The sequence below is a fragment of the Octodon degus genome, unplaced genomic scaffold (assembly GCF_000260255.1).
Source record: "Octodon degus isolate 3935 unplaced genomic scaffold, OctDeg1.0 scaffold00238, whole genome shotgun sequence".
NCBI lineage: Eukaryota > Metazoa > Chordata > Mammalia > Rodentia > Octodontidae > Octodon > Octodon degus.
The window spans coordinates 2,516,255-2,533,744 of record NW_004524814.1 but is presented as its reverse complement, the minus strand read 5'-3'; the positions used below and the strand labels follow the sequence as shown (position 1 = coordinate 2,533,744).

General features: G+C 35.9%; 1 protein-coding gene across 2 annotated transcripts in view; it reads right to left on the bottom strand.

The window, feature by feature from the left end:
- Papd4 (poly(A) RNA polymerase D4, non-canonical) overlaps positions 1-17,490 on the bottom strand; it is a 77,805-nt gene that overhangs the window by 54,145 nt on the left and 6,170 nt on the right. For both annotated transcript variants that reach the window (XM_004645739.3, XM_004645740.2), the window contains 3 exons: positions 15,587-15,760; positions 15,304-15,393; positions 11,521-11,758 (listed from right to left, as the gene is read on the bottom strand). In XM_004645739.3, coding sequence (XP_004645796.1) covers positions 11,521-11,758; positions 15,304-15,393; positions 15,587-15,723 — 465 coding nt within the window. In that variant the 5' untranslated portion in view covers positions 15,724-15,760. The remainder of the gene's footprint in view (positions 1-11,520; positions 11,759-15,303; positions 15,394-15,586; positions 15,761-17,490) is intronic.

The following is a 17,490-nucleotide window of genomic DNA, read 5'->3' as shown; positions in this document are numbered from 1 at the left end:
GATCATACTTAAGTAAATGCAAAAAAACAGAAATTATCCCATATATATTATCTGGCCACAGTGCAATAAAACTGGAAATAAATGACAAAAGAAACCACAAAAACCTAATAATACATGTGAATTAAACAACACCCTCCTCAGCAAACAATGAGTTACAGATGAAATTAAGAAATAAAACAATATCTACCATTCAATGAAAATTCAAGCACAATATATCAAAATTTATGAGATGCAATGAAAGCAGTTCTTAGAGGGAAATTTATTGCTGTGAACTCACACATTAGGAAAACAATGGGAACAATACCCTCAAGCTATACCTCAAACCTCTAGAAAAAGAAGAGAAAAACCAAACCCAAAGCCCAAAGACGGGAGGAAATTATAACGATTAGAGCAGCAATTAATTCAATCGAGATGAACAAAACAATTCAAAGAATCAACGAATCAAAACGCTGACTCTTTGGCTAGCCTCATCAAAAAGAGGAAAGAAAAATCTCAAATTCAAGCAATAAGGAATGAAAAGAGTAAAATTACTACAGACCCAGTGGAAATTCAGATCATCAATAGCTACTTTGAGAATCTTTAGTCTCACAGAATCGAAGACACAGAACAAATGGACAGATTCCTAGAAAGGTACAAATTACCAAAACTGAATCAGGAAGATATAAGAACTCTCAATAACCCAAAAAACACCAATGAAATTCAAAATGTAATAAAAAATCTACCAACAAAGAAAACTCTAGCTCTTTGCCACATCTCCCGCAAGAATGAAGACCATTCTTAGCAATCAGACAAGTCAACATCCCAGAAAATGTTGACATCACTATGAAAGGATGCACAGTTATTGCAAAGGGCCCCACAGGAACCCTCCGGAGGGATTTCAACCACATCAATGTGGAACTCAGTCTCCTTGGGAAGAAAAAGAAGAGGCTTCCCCACAAATGGTGGGGAAACATAAAGGAGTTGGCAACTGTCCACATGATCTGTAGCCATGTACAGAACATGATCAAGGGGGTTACGCTGGGCTTCCGCTACAAGATGAAGTCTGTGTATGCTCACTTCCCCATCAACATCGTTATTCAGGAGAATGGGTCTCCTGAAATTCGGAATTTCTTGGGTGAAAAATACATTCACCGAGTTCGTATGAGGGCAGGTGTTGCTTGCTCAGCATTTCAGCCCAGAAAGATGAACTAATCCTTGAAGGAAATGACACTGAGCTTGTTTCAAATTCAGCTGCTTCGATTCATTAAGCCACAACAGTCAAAAACAAGGATATCAGAAAATTTTTGGATGATATCTATGTTTCTGAAAAGGGAACAGTTCAGCAACCAGATGAGTAAGATCCAAGAGTTAATCCAGCCACAGAAACAAGTTTCTGGATTGTAAAGCCAATCTGATATTTTAATGAGGAAATAAAAGATCTTTACTCAATAGAAAAAAAAACAAAGAAAAAGAAAGAAAACTCCAGGTCCTGATGTGTTCATAGCTGAATTCTACAAGAAATCTACAGAAGATACAATCCTAATGATCCTCAAACTCTTCAGTTAAGCTGAAAGGAAACAATTCTCCCAAAATTAATCCTGGGGGGCCTGCTCTGTAGCTCAATTCTTTAAGTGGCTGCTTCAACAAAGCAGTCAGGCTCTGGTTGCGGTGGTTCGATCCCCACAACTCAAGCCAGCCAAACCTGCCCTGAAGACAACCAGAGCAAAAAAAAAAAATCCTTCTGCCAAAATTAATCCTGGAGGCAGTATTATACTGATCCCAAAACCAGAGAGAGATGAAACTAAAAAAGACAACTACAGACCAATCTCCCTCATGAACATAGATGCAAAAATCCTCAATAAAATCCTAGCAAATAGAATACAAGAAATCATTAAGATTATATACCATGACCAGGTAGGATTCATCCCAGAAATGCAAGGATGGCTCAACATACTCAAATCTATAAATGTAATACACTATATCAATACAGCCAAATCCAAAAACCACATGATCATCTCCACTGGTGCCGAAAATGCTTTTGACAAAGACCAATATTCATCCATGTTCAAAGTCCTACAAAAAATTGGAATACATGGCCTCTACTTCAATCTGATAAAAGCCATCTATGACAACCCAAAGGCTAACATAATTCTAAATGGGCAAAAACTGAAACCTTTACTCTCAGATCTGGTACAAGATAAGGATGTCCTCTATCACCACTCCTATTCAATATAGTTCTGGAATCATTAGCTAAAGCTGTTAGACAAGAGAGAGAAATAAAAGGAATAAGAATAGGTAAAGAAGTTAAATTATCATTATTTGCAGATGACATGATACTCTACTTGGAAAACCCTAAAAACTCCAAAAAACTACTAGAATTAATACACAAATTCAATAGTATAGCAGGATGCAAAGTCAAAACGCAAAAGTTAATGGCATTTCTCTACGCAGACAACAAATACACTAAGAAGAAATTAGAGAAACAATACCTTTTGCACTAGCACCAAGGAAAATGAAATACTTAGGAATTAATCTAACTAAAACAGTAAAAGATCTATTCAATAAAAATTACAATACTCTGAAAAAAGAGATCGTACAGGATTTCAGAAAATGGAAAGATATTCCCTGCTCCTAGATATGAACCAACATTGTGAAGATGGCCATACTTCCAAAATGGTTATACAGATTTAATGCAATCCCTATCAAACTACCAACATACCTCACAGACATAGAGAAATCATTTGTAAAATTTATTTGGAAGCAGAAACAACCTAGAACAGCAAACACAATCCTGGGCAACAAAGGCAAGACAGGAGGCATTATAATTCCTGACTTGAAATTATACTACAAAGCTACAGTGACAAAATCAGCATGGTATTGGCAAAAAAATACACCTGAGGATCAATGGAATAGATTAGAAGATGTAGATATGACCACAATCATTCTCAACCATCTATCATCGACAAAGGAGCCAAACATGCTTACTGGAAGAAAGATAGCCTTTTAACAAATGGTGCTAGAAAAACTGGCTCTCTACAGGCCAAAAACTAAAACTTGACTTAGATCTATCACTACGCACTAAACTAAAGTCAAAATGGATTAAAGATCTAAATATTAAAACAGAAACACTAAATCTGGAAGAGAAAGTAGGAGGAAATCTTGAATACATATGGGTAGGCAAACAGTTCATGAACAAAAAATCAAAACTGCACAGGATATACTTGAAAGAATTCACAACTTCCTCTTATTGAGAAGTTTTCACATGTCAAAAGAAATTACCAACAGAGTGAAAAGACAACCCACAAATTTGAAAAAAATCTTAACAAGCACTCAGACAAAGTTCTTCTCTCTAGAATTTATAAAGAACTAAAAAACATTAGGGCCCCAAAATTTAAAGACCCAATCCAGAAATGGGATCCAAGATGAACACACACTTTTCAGAAGAAATACAAGAAGCAAATAAATACAGGAAAAAGTGCTCCACATCATCAGGTATTCATAAAATGCAAATTAAAACAATACTGGGATACAATCTCACCACAGAAGAACGACTATCATAAAGAAATCAACCAACAACAAATGTTGGAAAGTCTGCAGAGAAAAAGGAACCCTTCTTCACTGCTGATGGGAATGTAGAATGGTACAAGCATTATGGAAATCAGTGTGGCAACTCCTCACAAAACTAGGATTGGAAATCCCATTCAATTCAGCTATCCCCCTTCTGGGAATTTTCCCAAAAGAACTGCAAACATCATATCACAGTGATATATGTGTGCATATGTTTATAGCAGCACAATTTGTAATAGGCAAATCGTGGAAATAACCAAAATGCCCATCACCTGAGGAATGGATGAAAAGATGTGGTGTTTTTGTACAAAGGAGTATTACTCAGCTATAAAGAAAAATTAACTCAAAGCCTTCATGTATAAGTGGATGCAACCTGAAGAAGATCAAAAATTAGACGGGAAAAAAAGGGGCTACAAGGATAGCCAATATTTTGGCCTTAGCCCTTCAAGGTCAGTGAGGACTCAGTACATAAGAGAACCTGTGCTGTGACATTTTGTAACTCAGTGGTGTCCCAATTTTTCTGATCAAGGAGATTATGGGGCCACAGAGGAATGTGATCCATAAGGTATAGTGTCCCTAAGGAGAGTCACCTTGAGAGAAAATCTCTTCTCAGGCTTTCACAGAGAGTAAATTGGTCAAGCAATGGCCGTGACTCACCCAGATGGCTGACACTGACAAAGGTTCTACAAGGTGCTGCACATGGTTTCAGCATAAAAAAAATCTTGACTGACCTTGACAGATAAAAAGTTACATTTTTGCTTACAATAGGTCTTGCTTTAACTGGTCTCAACCATCCAACAGAAAAGTATAACCATGAGATATAAAAATTAGTGCCATATTAATAGGCTGAGCTGTAAAAGGCGCAAGTCAACAACAACTGACAATTGCCAGTTCTGCGGATAACCCACTACTATTATGGACTATTGGACTATGTTGGGTTATTTTGCTGAATTCAAGTACCTTTAATACTTGAACTGGCATCAAGTATGAAAAGATCCTTTAAAGACTTCTCCAAATACAGCTTTTCTAACAACAATGGAACAACCATCTCTAACAAAACAAAACAAAAAAGGAGGATATAAATGAAGGACCATTTTGTAGTGAAAAAAAATATAGATAGGTATATACAAAATAGTTAGGATAGGATAGATATACAGCTACCTTCTATTGATTCAACAAGAATGTATTACTTATATTGTTTACAAGATATCATGTCTGCCTCTTGTCCTCTGAGTAACTACTATGAAGACAGCAATATGCTGGCAAGCGCAAGGGCTTCAATCCACTGTTCTACAAAGGCTTCAATCCTCGGTTCCACAAAAAAAAAAAAAAAAAAAAAAAAAAAAAAAAGAAAGAAATACAACAATATGGAATGTATTAATTATTGTAACTGTCCTACTAACCTGTTTTGAAATGGTTTCACTGCTATTTTTTCTCATTAAGATGAATAAAAAATAAATAAAAGAGGAGAATGAAGTGAGAAACATTCCTACAGATAATGAAGCACACCAGAAACATGGCCATGAATACATGAACTGTTTCATATGAAAAACAAATACTTTTCTTGTTTTAATTTTCTCCAAAGATAAGTGACTACTGAAAGCCTAAGAGATTACAGATCTAAATAGACTTACCATGTTCATGAAACAAAAAACTACTGGCAAAGAAAAAGTTTGAGGTTATATTGTTTATTCAATTCTTCATGCCTGTATCCTGTAATCTGAGCAACTACTTTGAAGATAACTATATACTAACCAAAATAAGACAATCTCCTAATATCTTATTTTTAAATTGTGTATGTTTTTTGTCTTTAAAATTTTAAAAAAAAAATCCTACCTAGATTCAATAAAACTGAATGATGGAAAAGGGAAAGTAGACTGGCCATACGTTGGTGACTGTTATAGTAATATGACACTAGAAAAAGTTAAAATTAGGCTAATACTCTATGAGAATTTTTTTTTAATTTATTTTAGTATAGGGACTACAGGGTCTCACTACACAGATCAGAGTCATAGTGATCCTCCTGTTTTCAGCCTCCCAATCTCTAGGATCATAAGCGTGCACAACCACGTCCAGTCTCAGTCCAGTCTCAGCTCACCCCAGGGGCAGGGCTGGGGCCAGCAGGACATACAGGGGATTGAACCACATTCCCTGAGTCGAGGATTTATCATACTATACTTTATTTTTGTAAATAGTATGGTAAACTATGGGCTATACATCTAACACAATAGTTCTCAACCAGAGGCAAATCTGTCCCCTAAAGGGCAATTAGCAATGGCTGTAAACATTTCTGGTTGTCAAAACTGGGATCTGGTGGCTTCTAAGTAGAAGCCAGGAATGCTGTTATACATCCTAAGATGTACAAGTTAACCCCTCCACACCAAAGAAAGCTGGCCCAAAGTACCAATGCTGCAGAAGGTGACAAATCATAACCTAATCCATAATCAAACTGTATCAATCTACTTTTCAAATACACCTTAAATCCATCAATATCAGCACTAATTCCACACACCATTACTTTTCACCTGGAATACAATATCTTCTCTACAAATTAATATGCTCTCTACACTGCAAAACAAGCTTTTTAAATCACCTCTCTTGCCTTTAAAAAAAAAAAAAAAAAAAACTGAACAGTTTATCACTACTTTTACACTGAAGTATATATCAGTCCAAAAGTTCTAATATGATCTGTCTCCTCACTTATATTACACTATCAACGGCTCTGCTCCTGACCTGGCAAACTCTAGCGCATCCAAGGCTGCTTTCAGTTCTTCATAGGTTAGGACCTACATACATGGTGTTTCCTTTCTCCACAGCATTCATCTTTTAGAACTCAACTTAAAACACTGCTCCTCTAAGAAGCTTCTCACAGAACACAGACACATTTTCTCAGTACTCTGTACTTTCCTTCATAGCATTTTGATTTGCATGATTCTTTTTAATGGCTCTTCTCACTAACCTGTATATGAAAATTAAAGACATCATGTACATTTATCAAAAAATTCCATCACTCCTGTCCAACATTCACAAATATTCACTGAATACTAAAATTAAAAACCAACAGTAGCTTCAACTGTCACTATTAATGCAGATTTCTTTGGGACCTATACCTCTAGTCTTGACACTCTGAATTCCAACTATTACAAAATATTTTTTCTGCAATACTAATAAGCTAATACATGATCATGGTATCAAAGTGATCTGGAAGTTGGACTTGTGAGTAATTTGCTCATGGAGGAGAAATGGTAGAATTTTAACCTTGGTAATAAAGAAAATAAGCCTTCAGCCTGAGCAGGCATCCTTTCAGACTTAAAACAATGAAAAGTAAACATTTGGATTTAAGATTACTGCCTAGTAAAGCATACTCCTTGCCTTACACAGCTCAGTACCAGCGTATTTCCCTTCATCTCTATTGTTAACAGCAACCTAAAGGACTCACAGATCTATTTTCTAACTGCCTTGAGTCTCAATGCCACCAGAAATCAGCATCTCAACTCTAGTTTGTAGGTTTCAAATATCCCTTGCCTGGTAAGCTGCCTGCCTGGTCTGTTCAAGTTATTTCCTCAGAAATCAATTATTATTCCTGACAGTGTTCTGGTTATAAAACTGTCTTCAAGATCCATCTTCAGCCAGCTCCAACAATATTAAGTGCTACAGGCTTAGTGTGTGATTTGTGAAATAAAAGGTTTCTCAAGAACACAAACGGTTGTAGTGGTGTATGCCTGTAATGCCAGCACTCAGGGATGCTAAGGTAGGAGGATCACCATGAGTTCAAGGCTAGCTAGGGCTACAAAATTAGTTCAAAGCCAGCCTGAACTGCATAATGAAACCCTGTCTCAAAAAACAGAACAAAAAAAGACAACCCCACCACAAATATTAGAACAGATTTTTCCACTGTTCTAGCTATCTTTCTTAACTATGCCCTCAATCAATATATACATCCAAAAACTTGACCCTTTATCTGTTGATAGCCTAGAAGCAAATCACTGGTCACTTATGTCTCTCCAGCCTCCTATATTCCATTATTCCCACGTTCCATTAATTTTCCTTATGCGCTTTCTCTCCCATCACAGTCACCATCATCTGCCATAACTGAAATCTTTAGTACCTCTCTAGATGTATTTACACAGTGTTCAAGATGAATATCCATCTTCAAGACTCCTCTCATCCTAAGCCACCCTCTACTCTATTGCAGGAACTATACAAATCTCTGTTATTTCCTCTACTCAATTCTAATGGCATTCCGCTGTACATAAAGACCCCACACAATTGCCCTACTTTTAGGTCATGATAAGCCCTCTATTCACTTTTACAACTCTACAGAGGTAATTAAAGGCAAACTATAAAACTTGGGTACACAGATGGCAAAATAAAGACACTACAAGTATTAGCCAAAACAACACGACAGGTCAGTTCTAAGAATGTCATCTTCCTGTCCTTAATTTTAGTATTTTAAGTTCTTCCTTTTCATATCTTTAGAGAAAATGGTCAAAATTGTTTTTCTAACTTACTAGTTATGACCTTGAGTAATTTATTATTTTAGTTTTACGAACCTCAATAAAATTAGGCTATGTCTGGGGGTCTATGTCATAGGATTTCTGAAAAAAACTAAATAACAGAATGAATAAAAGGCATAAAGAAAAACATCACAAACATTCATTTTCTTCAGAAATGTTCACTTAAGCCAGTGTGGTGGTGCAAGCCTACAATCTTTGCTGTTAGTAGACTGTGGCAAGAACAACTCAAGCCATACCTTGGAACTTAATGAGATCCAGTCTGAAAATAAAAATGGCTGGAAGAAAGGGGGCCTGGGGAGATAGCTCAGCAGCATGGCTGGGGATTTATCTCAGGCATACAGAACTCAAAGTTCAAATCCCCAGTACTGCAAAAAAATAAAAGTTGACATCAAGAATGAACTAAGAACTAATTATTTGCCTTCTTACACAACCAGCAGAAAAAAGTAGCAAAGAAAGTGATTCACCTGCAAAATCTATATTTATCCCTCTGAGATGAAGGCTTAATCCTAAAAATGTTAGATTTAGGAAAATAGTTTTCTATGTGCTAGGCAAAGAAAACATTATTGCTATAGAATTATACCTTACAAGGGTTGGGGAAGATAGCTAGCTTAGTGGCATAAGCACCTGCCTTGCAAGCAAAAGTCCTGAGTTTGATACCCAGTACAAATACACACACACACACACACACACACACACACAAACAAATATGTATGCCATATAAGATGACTGGGCACCATGAATTATACATACAAAAATATAGAGATACTGAACTCTATCTATGGACAGTAAGTTCTGCCAAAATATAAAACCCTACTAGCATACATATTAAAAACCCACATATATAAAGTCCATTTTTATATATTCAAAGACTTTATATGATTTGTTTTCTATTACAAGTTTTCACATTGTAGCACCACAAAGACTTTCTTTTAGATGAGAAAGTAAAGATAACAGAAAAATCAGACAAAGAAGGAGGTTTTACCTGATTATTCCTACTTTTTCGTAAAGAAAGAATTACACAAAAAGGAAAGAAAAGCCAGCCTTTTCAATAAAATGTACCAGGACAACTAGACCAACAGCAAAACATTATAGCTGGACGCCCCCAAATTCATTCTGCATATAAAAATTAACTGAAATGTGTCACAGTTCTAAGTGTAAACATGGAAACTATAAAAATCTCTGAACAACAAATAGGCATTAATCTTCATGATCCCGGACTGAGTAATGGTTTCTTAGATCTGATACAAACAGCATACCCAGCCAGAGAAACGTAAGATAAACTGAACTGTATCAATGAATGGCTACTGTAAAAAACAGGACCTGAGAGGTAGCTGAGAAGTACAGTGCTTGCCTCAGGTTCTGGATCCTATCCCTAAAAAAAAAAAAAAAAACACTCCCAAGTGTTACAAATGTTGGCAAGGAAGAACATTCATATGCCACCAATGACAACATAATGTAAAATAATGCGGCTACTTTAGAAAAAATTTTGACAGTTCTTCAAAAAGTTGACATAGGGCTAAGTGGACTTTTTAGAGTAGAGCAACTTAGTTCAGTTGTAGAGCATAGGCCTAATGTACCCAAAGTCCCTGGATTCAATTTCTAACACTATGCAAAACATAAATTAATTAATTAAACAGTTATCATGTGACCCCACAAGTTCATTTTTCCTAGAAATATGCCCAAGAGATATAAAAACACATGTCCATGCAAAAGTTCATACCCAAACATTCACAACAGCATTATTCAAAAAGTTAAAATAACCTAAATATACATCAACTGATGAATATGTTAACAAAATATGATATATCCAAAATACAATATCCACACACTAAAAAAAGGGGATACAGATGAATGTCCATTTTGTATCTGTGTATTCAAAGTGGTTAGGATAGATATATAGCTACATTCTCTTAATGAATAGAGTGATTTGTTCTAATGGTATTTGTAAATAGGATATCATGTCCGCATCTTGTACAGCAATTAACCACTAGGAAGAATGTACGCAATGTGTTAATTATTGAAACTGTCCTACCAATTTGATTTGAAACTGTCTCATTGCTATTTGTTTATCAATAAAATTATGGAAAAAAAAATATCCACACACTGGAATATCATTCAAATATAAAGAGGAATACAGTACTAATAGATGCTATGACATGGATAAACCTAAAAACATGAGGCTAAGTAAAGAAGCAAGACATAATTGGCTATATATTACATGATTCATTCTACTTATATGAAAAGTCCAAACTGAGCAATTCCACAGGCAAAGAAAACAGACTGTTGCCAGAATGGGGGGAGGAAGAAGTGGCGAGCTGATTGCTACTACATAAATGTTTCTTTTGGGAGTAATGAAAATGCTTTGTAATCATATGATGCTACTAAGAGTAGCACAACTTTCTCAACACACTAAATGCACTGAGTTATATATTTGAAAAAGGTGATGTTATGGTGTAATTACTCACTTAAAGAACAAAAGAATGAGAGAGGAATAAAACAGCAGCACAACTAAAGAATGAAGTTAGGTACTGCTTTACTCCAGTATGTTCCACAGCAATACTGATTGATAGAAACCCAAAGATGAGTAAAATAACTTACATACACACTCCTCAGGTTCCTTCACCTTAACATACAAATACTTATAACCTACTTGTCGCCAGTAGGGAAGCTTTGAAAAGCAGCAAGTGTAAACCACAGATGATCTAAGAGAATGTAGATGTTTATATTACAAACCTTTCACTAGCCTACAGGTTTTTTCAACCTTTCATTAAATATGGCAGAGGAAAGAGATATGCTTTTAAGTGGTTGAAATAACTCATTGTTTCCATTGTTAACAATAACACTTTCCAAAAATTATTATTACTTAATAATGGTTTGTAGTACTGAGGATCAAACCCAGAGCCTTGCACGTTGACTCAAGTATTATCACTGAGCTACACCTCCAGTCAGAAAATGTTTTACAAATAATATTCTTGTTAACTACTTTTTAATCAGAACACTTCTTGATCATACCATTTTGAATATACTCTTTCTCAGAAACTCCTGAATTCTTTCTTTTTCAGATTTAAAAACCTTGCAAGAAACACTAATGTCCTAAAAGAAAATGTTTTAGGGGCTGGAGATTTAGCTCAGCAGCATAAGTGCCTGCCTGACAAGCAGAAGGTCTCACATTCAATCCCTAGTGCTGCAAAAAAACAAAAAAGAAAGAAAATGTTTTAAAAATTTATTACTATAATCACAGGAAAACTCATTTTCTGACAACAAAAAGAAAGTTCTCTGAACCCAGAAATCAAATGTTCAGAGTTTCAGTCCCAAATTTTTACAATTCAGGGAACATAAAATAACTAACAAAATTCAAAATAATACTTAGGCAACAAACTGTAACATTAGTTTCTTTTAATAATTACCCATATTAAATTTTCAAAGCAGCAGAAAGTAAAATCTTCATTATTATTACCTTATCTTTGGCTTCAGGCAGTATAATTTCTCTAGGTTCTAAAAATGGTATTTCTCGAAAAGGTGGAACACATCTGACTATCTCTGGAACATAGGGTGTATGAAACAATGGTGGCACTGAGTATCTTCGTTCACCTGATAAAGGCACTATGTGGTTAACTACAGTTGGCTCTTGGTGGGGTGAATGGAATCGTTGCCGTTTACTGTCAAGAGGCAGGTTTTTTTCATCACTTAATCTCCTGAAAACAAGCAATAGACCTTAGTGATTAAAGATAACATTTTCTGGAAGTAGAAAATAATTAAAAATACATAAGTATCCTAACTGTTTATTAACAATGTATGACTTTCAATAAGATCACATTATTAGCTAATATTGAGATTAAAAATACTCATTTCAACAAAAGACTTTTAAAACCTTTAAAACATGAGTAGTAACAACAGTTACGGTTTGTGCCTAGCTGTCCCACCAAAGCCTCAAGCAGTTTTATAGGTCACTGGGTTGGTTTTTTTGTTTGTTTGTTTGTTTGTTTGTTTGCAGAACCGGGGATCGAACTCAGGCCCTTGCACTTGCCAGGGAAGCGCTTATTCTACTGAGCCATCTCCCCAGCCCTTTCATGCAGTTTTAGATGAGGCTTTTTCACAGGTGGCTGACTCTAAGAGTATATAATTCATACATGGGGTAATGCTGGGATTAAGGGTGCTGGGATTAAAATGGGTGTTTGCTGGATCAGCGTACTACTGCCCTAATCCCAATAGGCCAGATATAATATGAAGATAGAAAGAAATTTCTCTTCCTTGTTTTCTTATTGCTTGTGCTGACTTCTACCACTATGAACAATTGCCCCTCTGCCATGTGCCACCCCGCCATGGAGCCAGTCTATTATGGAATGAAACCTCTTTAAAAACTAAATAAACCTTTCCCCTTTTAAGGGGTATGGAGTATTTTGTCTCAGCAATGAAAGAAAAGTAAAACAAGAAAGACATCATTAAAACAATAATGCACAGAGAAATAAAGCTAAATGTATGTATCATGGCTAGCCTTCTGCATTTGAACATCCCAATGTTCATCACACAGTAAAAATTTTATGGATAAAGTTCTACATACAGGATCACTAAGATCCAAAACTCTAAAATCTAACATAACAAAGTTTAAGACTGAGTTGAAACTGAGTGTGTTGGACCGGCCAAATAGCTCAGCGGATTAAAGTGCCTGCAAGCTTGGCAGAGGCCAGGGGTTTGATCTTGCATGCAGACCGCGCCCCAGGGGCACTGAGATGGCAACTGAGACTGGGCGTGGTGGAACACACCTGTAATCCCAGCTCTTGGGAGGCTATAAATAGGCAGATCACTAAGAGTAGGATCTAGTAGTAAGACCCTGAACACCCTTCCTTAAAAAAAAAGAAGAAATTGAGTGTGATAACACATATCTATAATTCCTGCTACTTGGGACAGGAAGATGTTAGGCTTGAAGACAGCCTAAGAAATTTAGTGAGACTGTATGTAAATAGGAAAAGAGGCTACAGCACAGAGAGTTCTTTGGTACAATCCCCAAGCCACACACATACACATAAAAAAATGGAGTTGTACTATATATAACTTTTTTATTATTTATTATACCTATAGCTTCCTATTCAGTTAAGAAGGAACAAATTAAGAAATAAAAGCTATAAAAATATTAGATAACAGAACATTTGAAAATGAACTATTTCAGATACAGAAACAGTACTGTACTAACAGAAATTTCTTGGGTTTTTTTTTTTGTATTTAGCACAGGGTCTACAGGGTCTCTATATACACATGGGTCTTATAATGATCCTCCTGTTTTCAGTCTCCCAAGTATAGGGATTACAGGTGCATGCCACCACGCCCAGTCTCAATCCCTCCTGAGCGAGCCCCTAAGAGTGGCTGGGGTGGCATGACATGCCTAGCATGCCTGCCGGAGATCAAACCCTGGTCCATGCCCAGAGATCAAACCCTGGTCTTTGTGCCTCTGCCTAGGCCTAAGCAGACACTTTAATCCGCTGAGCTGTCTGGTTGGCCTGATCAGTGCATTTTTTTAATGTAAAAGAACATTCTTTTTAGGAAGAAAAAGTGAATATATTTTGGGATAAAGTAAAATGGTAATAACTTTCATATGATTCAGAAAAAAAATTAGAAGAAAAACATCCAAAAAGAAACAAATGTAAAGTGAGGCATGGGAGTACACGCCTGTTTCAGCACTTGGGAGGTTAAGAGAAGAGGATCAAGAGTTTGAAGCTAAACTAGATTACAAAGTAAGTCCCTGTTTAAAAACAAAAAAAGAAAGCAAATGTAGCAAAGCTTTGACAATGTAAGCAGCCCTATGTTCAATGCACAACACTATTAAAAAGGAAAAAAAAAAGAATCCAAGGTTTGGGGCTGGGGAGATAGCTCAATAGAATAAGCGCTTGCTTGGCAAGTGCAAGGGCCTGAGTTCAATCCCCGGTTTCACAAAAAAAAAACCACCAAGGTTCAGTATCCACAATATGACTACCTTTGGAAAAAAGGCCTATAAAGGAGTAATTAAGTTACAATGGGATCCATAGGAGTGGCCCTCACACAGGATGGTTGGTATCTCAAAAGAGATGTCAGGCTTGATGGGACATGTCTCTACTGCCAGCATTCCGGGAGGATGAAAGTTCAAGCCCATACTGGGAACTTGGTCAAGACCCTGTCTCAAAGTTAAATAAGGCTAGAAATACAATTCAGTGAAAATATCCTAGATTTAACTTTCAGTACCACAAAAAAAAAAAAAAGAACAAGATTAGGACACAGAAAAAGTATATAAGGGCACAGTGAGAAGATTGTCCAGGTGTGGGTAAGGGAATGTGAAAAGAATCAGGATGTTTTATGTACATTACCAACTCCATACAATGAAGATAATCATCAACTGTACTAATAAATAAAAATACATATTTCTTAAATGGTCATCTATAAGCCAAGGAGAGAGGCTACAAAAGAAACTGACTGTGCTGACGTCACAATCTGGACTTATAGCATCTAGAATTGTGATTAAAAAACAATCTATTGTTTCAGACACCTAGTGCCAGTCTGTAGTGTTTCATTATGACAACTACAGCAAATAAAAACCAGAAGATAATATGATTTGCTAAAAATCTCAATTGAAAAGTAGTTATCTGAAGAAATGCAGTTTCATTCCATGGGAGTAATACAATAAAAAAAAAAAAAAAAAAAATCACTAAAAATTTTTAAACACAGGGGCTGGGGAGATGGCTCAGTAGAATAAGCGCTTCCCTGGCAAGCGCAAGGGGTCTGAGTTCAATCCCCAGTTCCGCAAAAAAAAAAAAAAAAAATTTTAAGCACTAAAGAATTTTACATTTTGTTAAATACACAAGTCCTAAAGAATAAGTATCTAAGGTATAGTATCCATAAAATTTTACATAAGGTAAACTGTTATATAGTTAAGAGCCCCAAAATCTTTTCAATTACATTTTTATTTACTACTTATGATTACTATAAGTAAGTGTTTCCACTATGGAAAAGAAAGTATGGTACATTTTCATGACTGGGGAATGGATTTTCTGAAGTCATCTTCAACAGGGTAAAAACTGAGAAAAACAAAACAAAACAAACTAATAGCCTGAATGTTGGAATTCAGTTCTTTATATAAAGTCTCTTGTAGAAACAAAACAGAATTAAAAATAAAACCAAAAAGAGCGGGACAGCAAAATTTTAAAAAGGAAAAGCAGAGAAGTTAAGAAGACTCATTCAAACTCTTCTTGTAAAGTAAATGAAAAGTACTTACTTCCTTCCTCGAAATATTGGGGACGTTGAAGTCTGTACGGGACTGATATTTCCATATGTTAGTTGCTGTAAAGACACAGCTCTAGATAAGCTATCAAAAACAAAGAAAGAACAGTAGTAAAATATATATATTTTTCCTAAGGACCAATTTCAGACAAAGGAAGTATTTCTCTGTTCAAGGGAAAATAAGAAGCAGTAACATATTCCCTATCATCAAATGTCTCATACAAGATAGGTTTTATGTTAAAAAAAATGAAAAAGGAACCAAACAACACTATACTTACTCTGCATTCTGGAAATTGAACTGTGCATCTATAAGCTGCTGGTGTGAATAAAAAGTTGGTGACAAAGCAAAGAAGTTATTATGTTGTTGATGGTTTGGAGTGAAGGGCGGGCGACCTAAAATTGAATTCGGGAACATGCTCTTGCTCACTGGAAGTACACATGTATTCTTATTCCTACAATAATTTAAAAAGATAAAAGTGTATTACCATCTCTTCAAGATACTGTACTAAACTCTGAAAATTATCTGCTATATAAAAATTAATTAATTGTAAGTTACTAATTCATTTACAATTATTTTTTAAAAGTTGAGATAGGTGGTACATGTCTATAATCACAGCATTCTGGAAGGCTGTGGAAGGAAGATTTCAACTTCAAACCCGGCTTAGACAACTTAGTGAATCTGGTGGTTTCAAAAACAAATTTTCAAGGACTAGGGTTTAGCTCACCACTAAGCCCTGCATTCAATTCCTCGTACTGAAAAAAGAAAACACACACATACACACTTGCAGTTCTACTGTAGGTAACAAAAAATAATGAACTTTACAGCTGAAGAGATAGCTCAGTGGTCTAAGCACTGCCTAGGCAAGCACAAATACAAAGGTTTGATCCCTGATACTACTGCTGTGCCAGCCCTACCCCAGGCATGCTGAGTCAGCCACCAAGACCCGGGGTGGTGGCACACATCTATAATCCCAGCACTGAGGAGGCTGAAACAGCAGGATCACAATGAGTAGTCGGAGCTGCATAGTGAGACCCCATTTCAAATATGTAAAATGTTTTTAAAAAATAATAATGAATTTGAAATCTACACTAACCATATTATTCAACTAATATCAAAATACAAACATTTCTAAATTTCTGATTATGTTGTAATGTTTACCAAATGTATCACCAATCCTTTTTTAAAATCAATTATCAAACATTACCAAATTTAAAAATCAAACATTACCATAAACTCTAATAAAAAACACAAAAGACTAGAGAGATATTTAATGAAATCCTATAGTTTTGACATTTATTCTCAATTTAATACATTAACGTATCAGGCATGATATGACAACCAGATTCCTAGGATTTGCATCTGTTCTATCTAATGAAACAAGGAATTTATTTACATCACCTAAAAAATTATTTTTAAAAATTTCTTTTTTTTTTTTGGAAACAGGGTCTCACGCAGGCTGGGCTTGAACTCACCTATATAGCCCAGGTTGGCCTCAAATTCACAATCCTCCTGCCTTAGCCTCCTAAATGCTGGGTGTATGCCACCAAACCCAGGAAAAATATATAAAATTAAAGATTCTTCTCAAAGTCCACAAAATTTCATATAGAGAACTTAGAAGTAATGGCCACATTCCTGTAACCCAGTATTCTAGCAGGGTAAGGTAAGAGGATTATAAATTCAAGCCCAGCCTGGCCAATTTAACAATTTATCAAAACTCTGTCTCAAAACTAAAACGGAGAAAAGAGCCAGGTGTATAACTCCATACAAAGGCTCTAGGTTCAAACCCCAGTATTGCAAAAGAAAAATAAACTTTTGATAAAAGAGGTATGTGATGGGCATGGTGACACAGGCCTATAATCCAGGTACTGGAGAAGCAAAGGCAAGAAGACTGCCAAGTTCTAAGCAAGCCTGAGCAACTGAGCAAGACCTTGTCTTGAAACTTCAAAAGGTCAGTGGTAGGACATCTGGTAAGCATTCACTAAGCTCTGGGTTCAATCACAAAGCGAGCAGGGGATTCAACAAGAATAAAGACTAAGCAAAAATGGGACCTCCAGGTCACATTCTTAAAGCAAAGAATTAGAAAACTCTTCTCTAAACAAAATTAGAGGGGCTGGAGAGATGGCTCAGTGGTCTAAAGCACCTACTTGAAACAAGCTTGGCAAAGCACAGGGACCGCGGTTC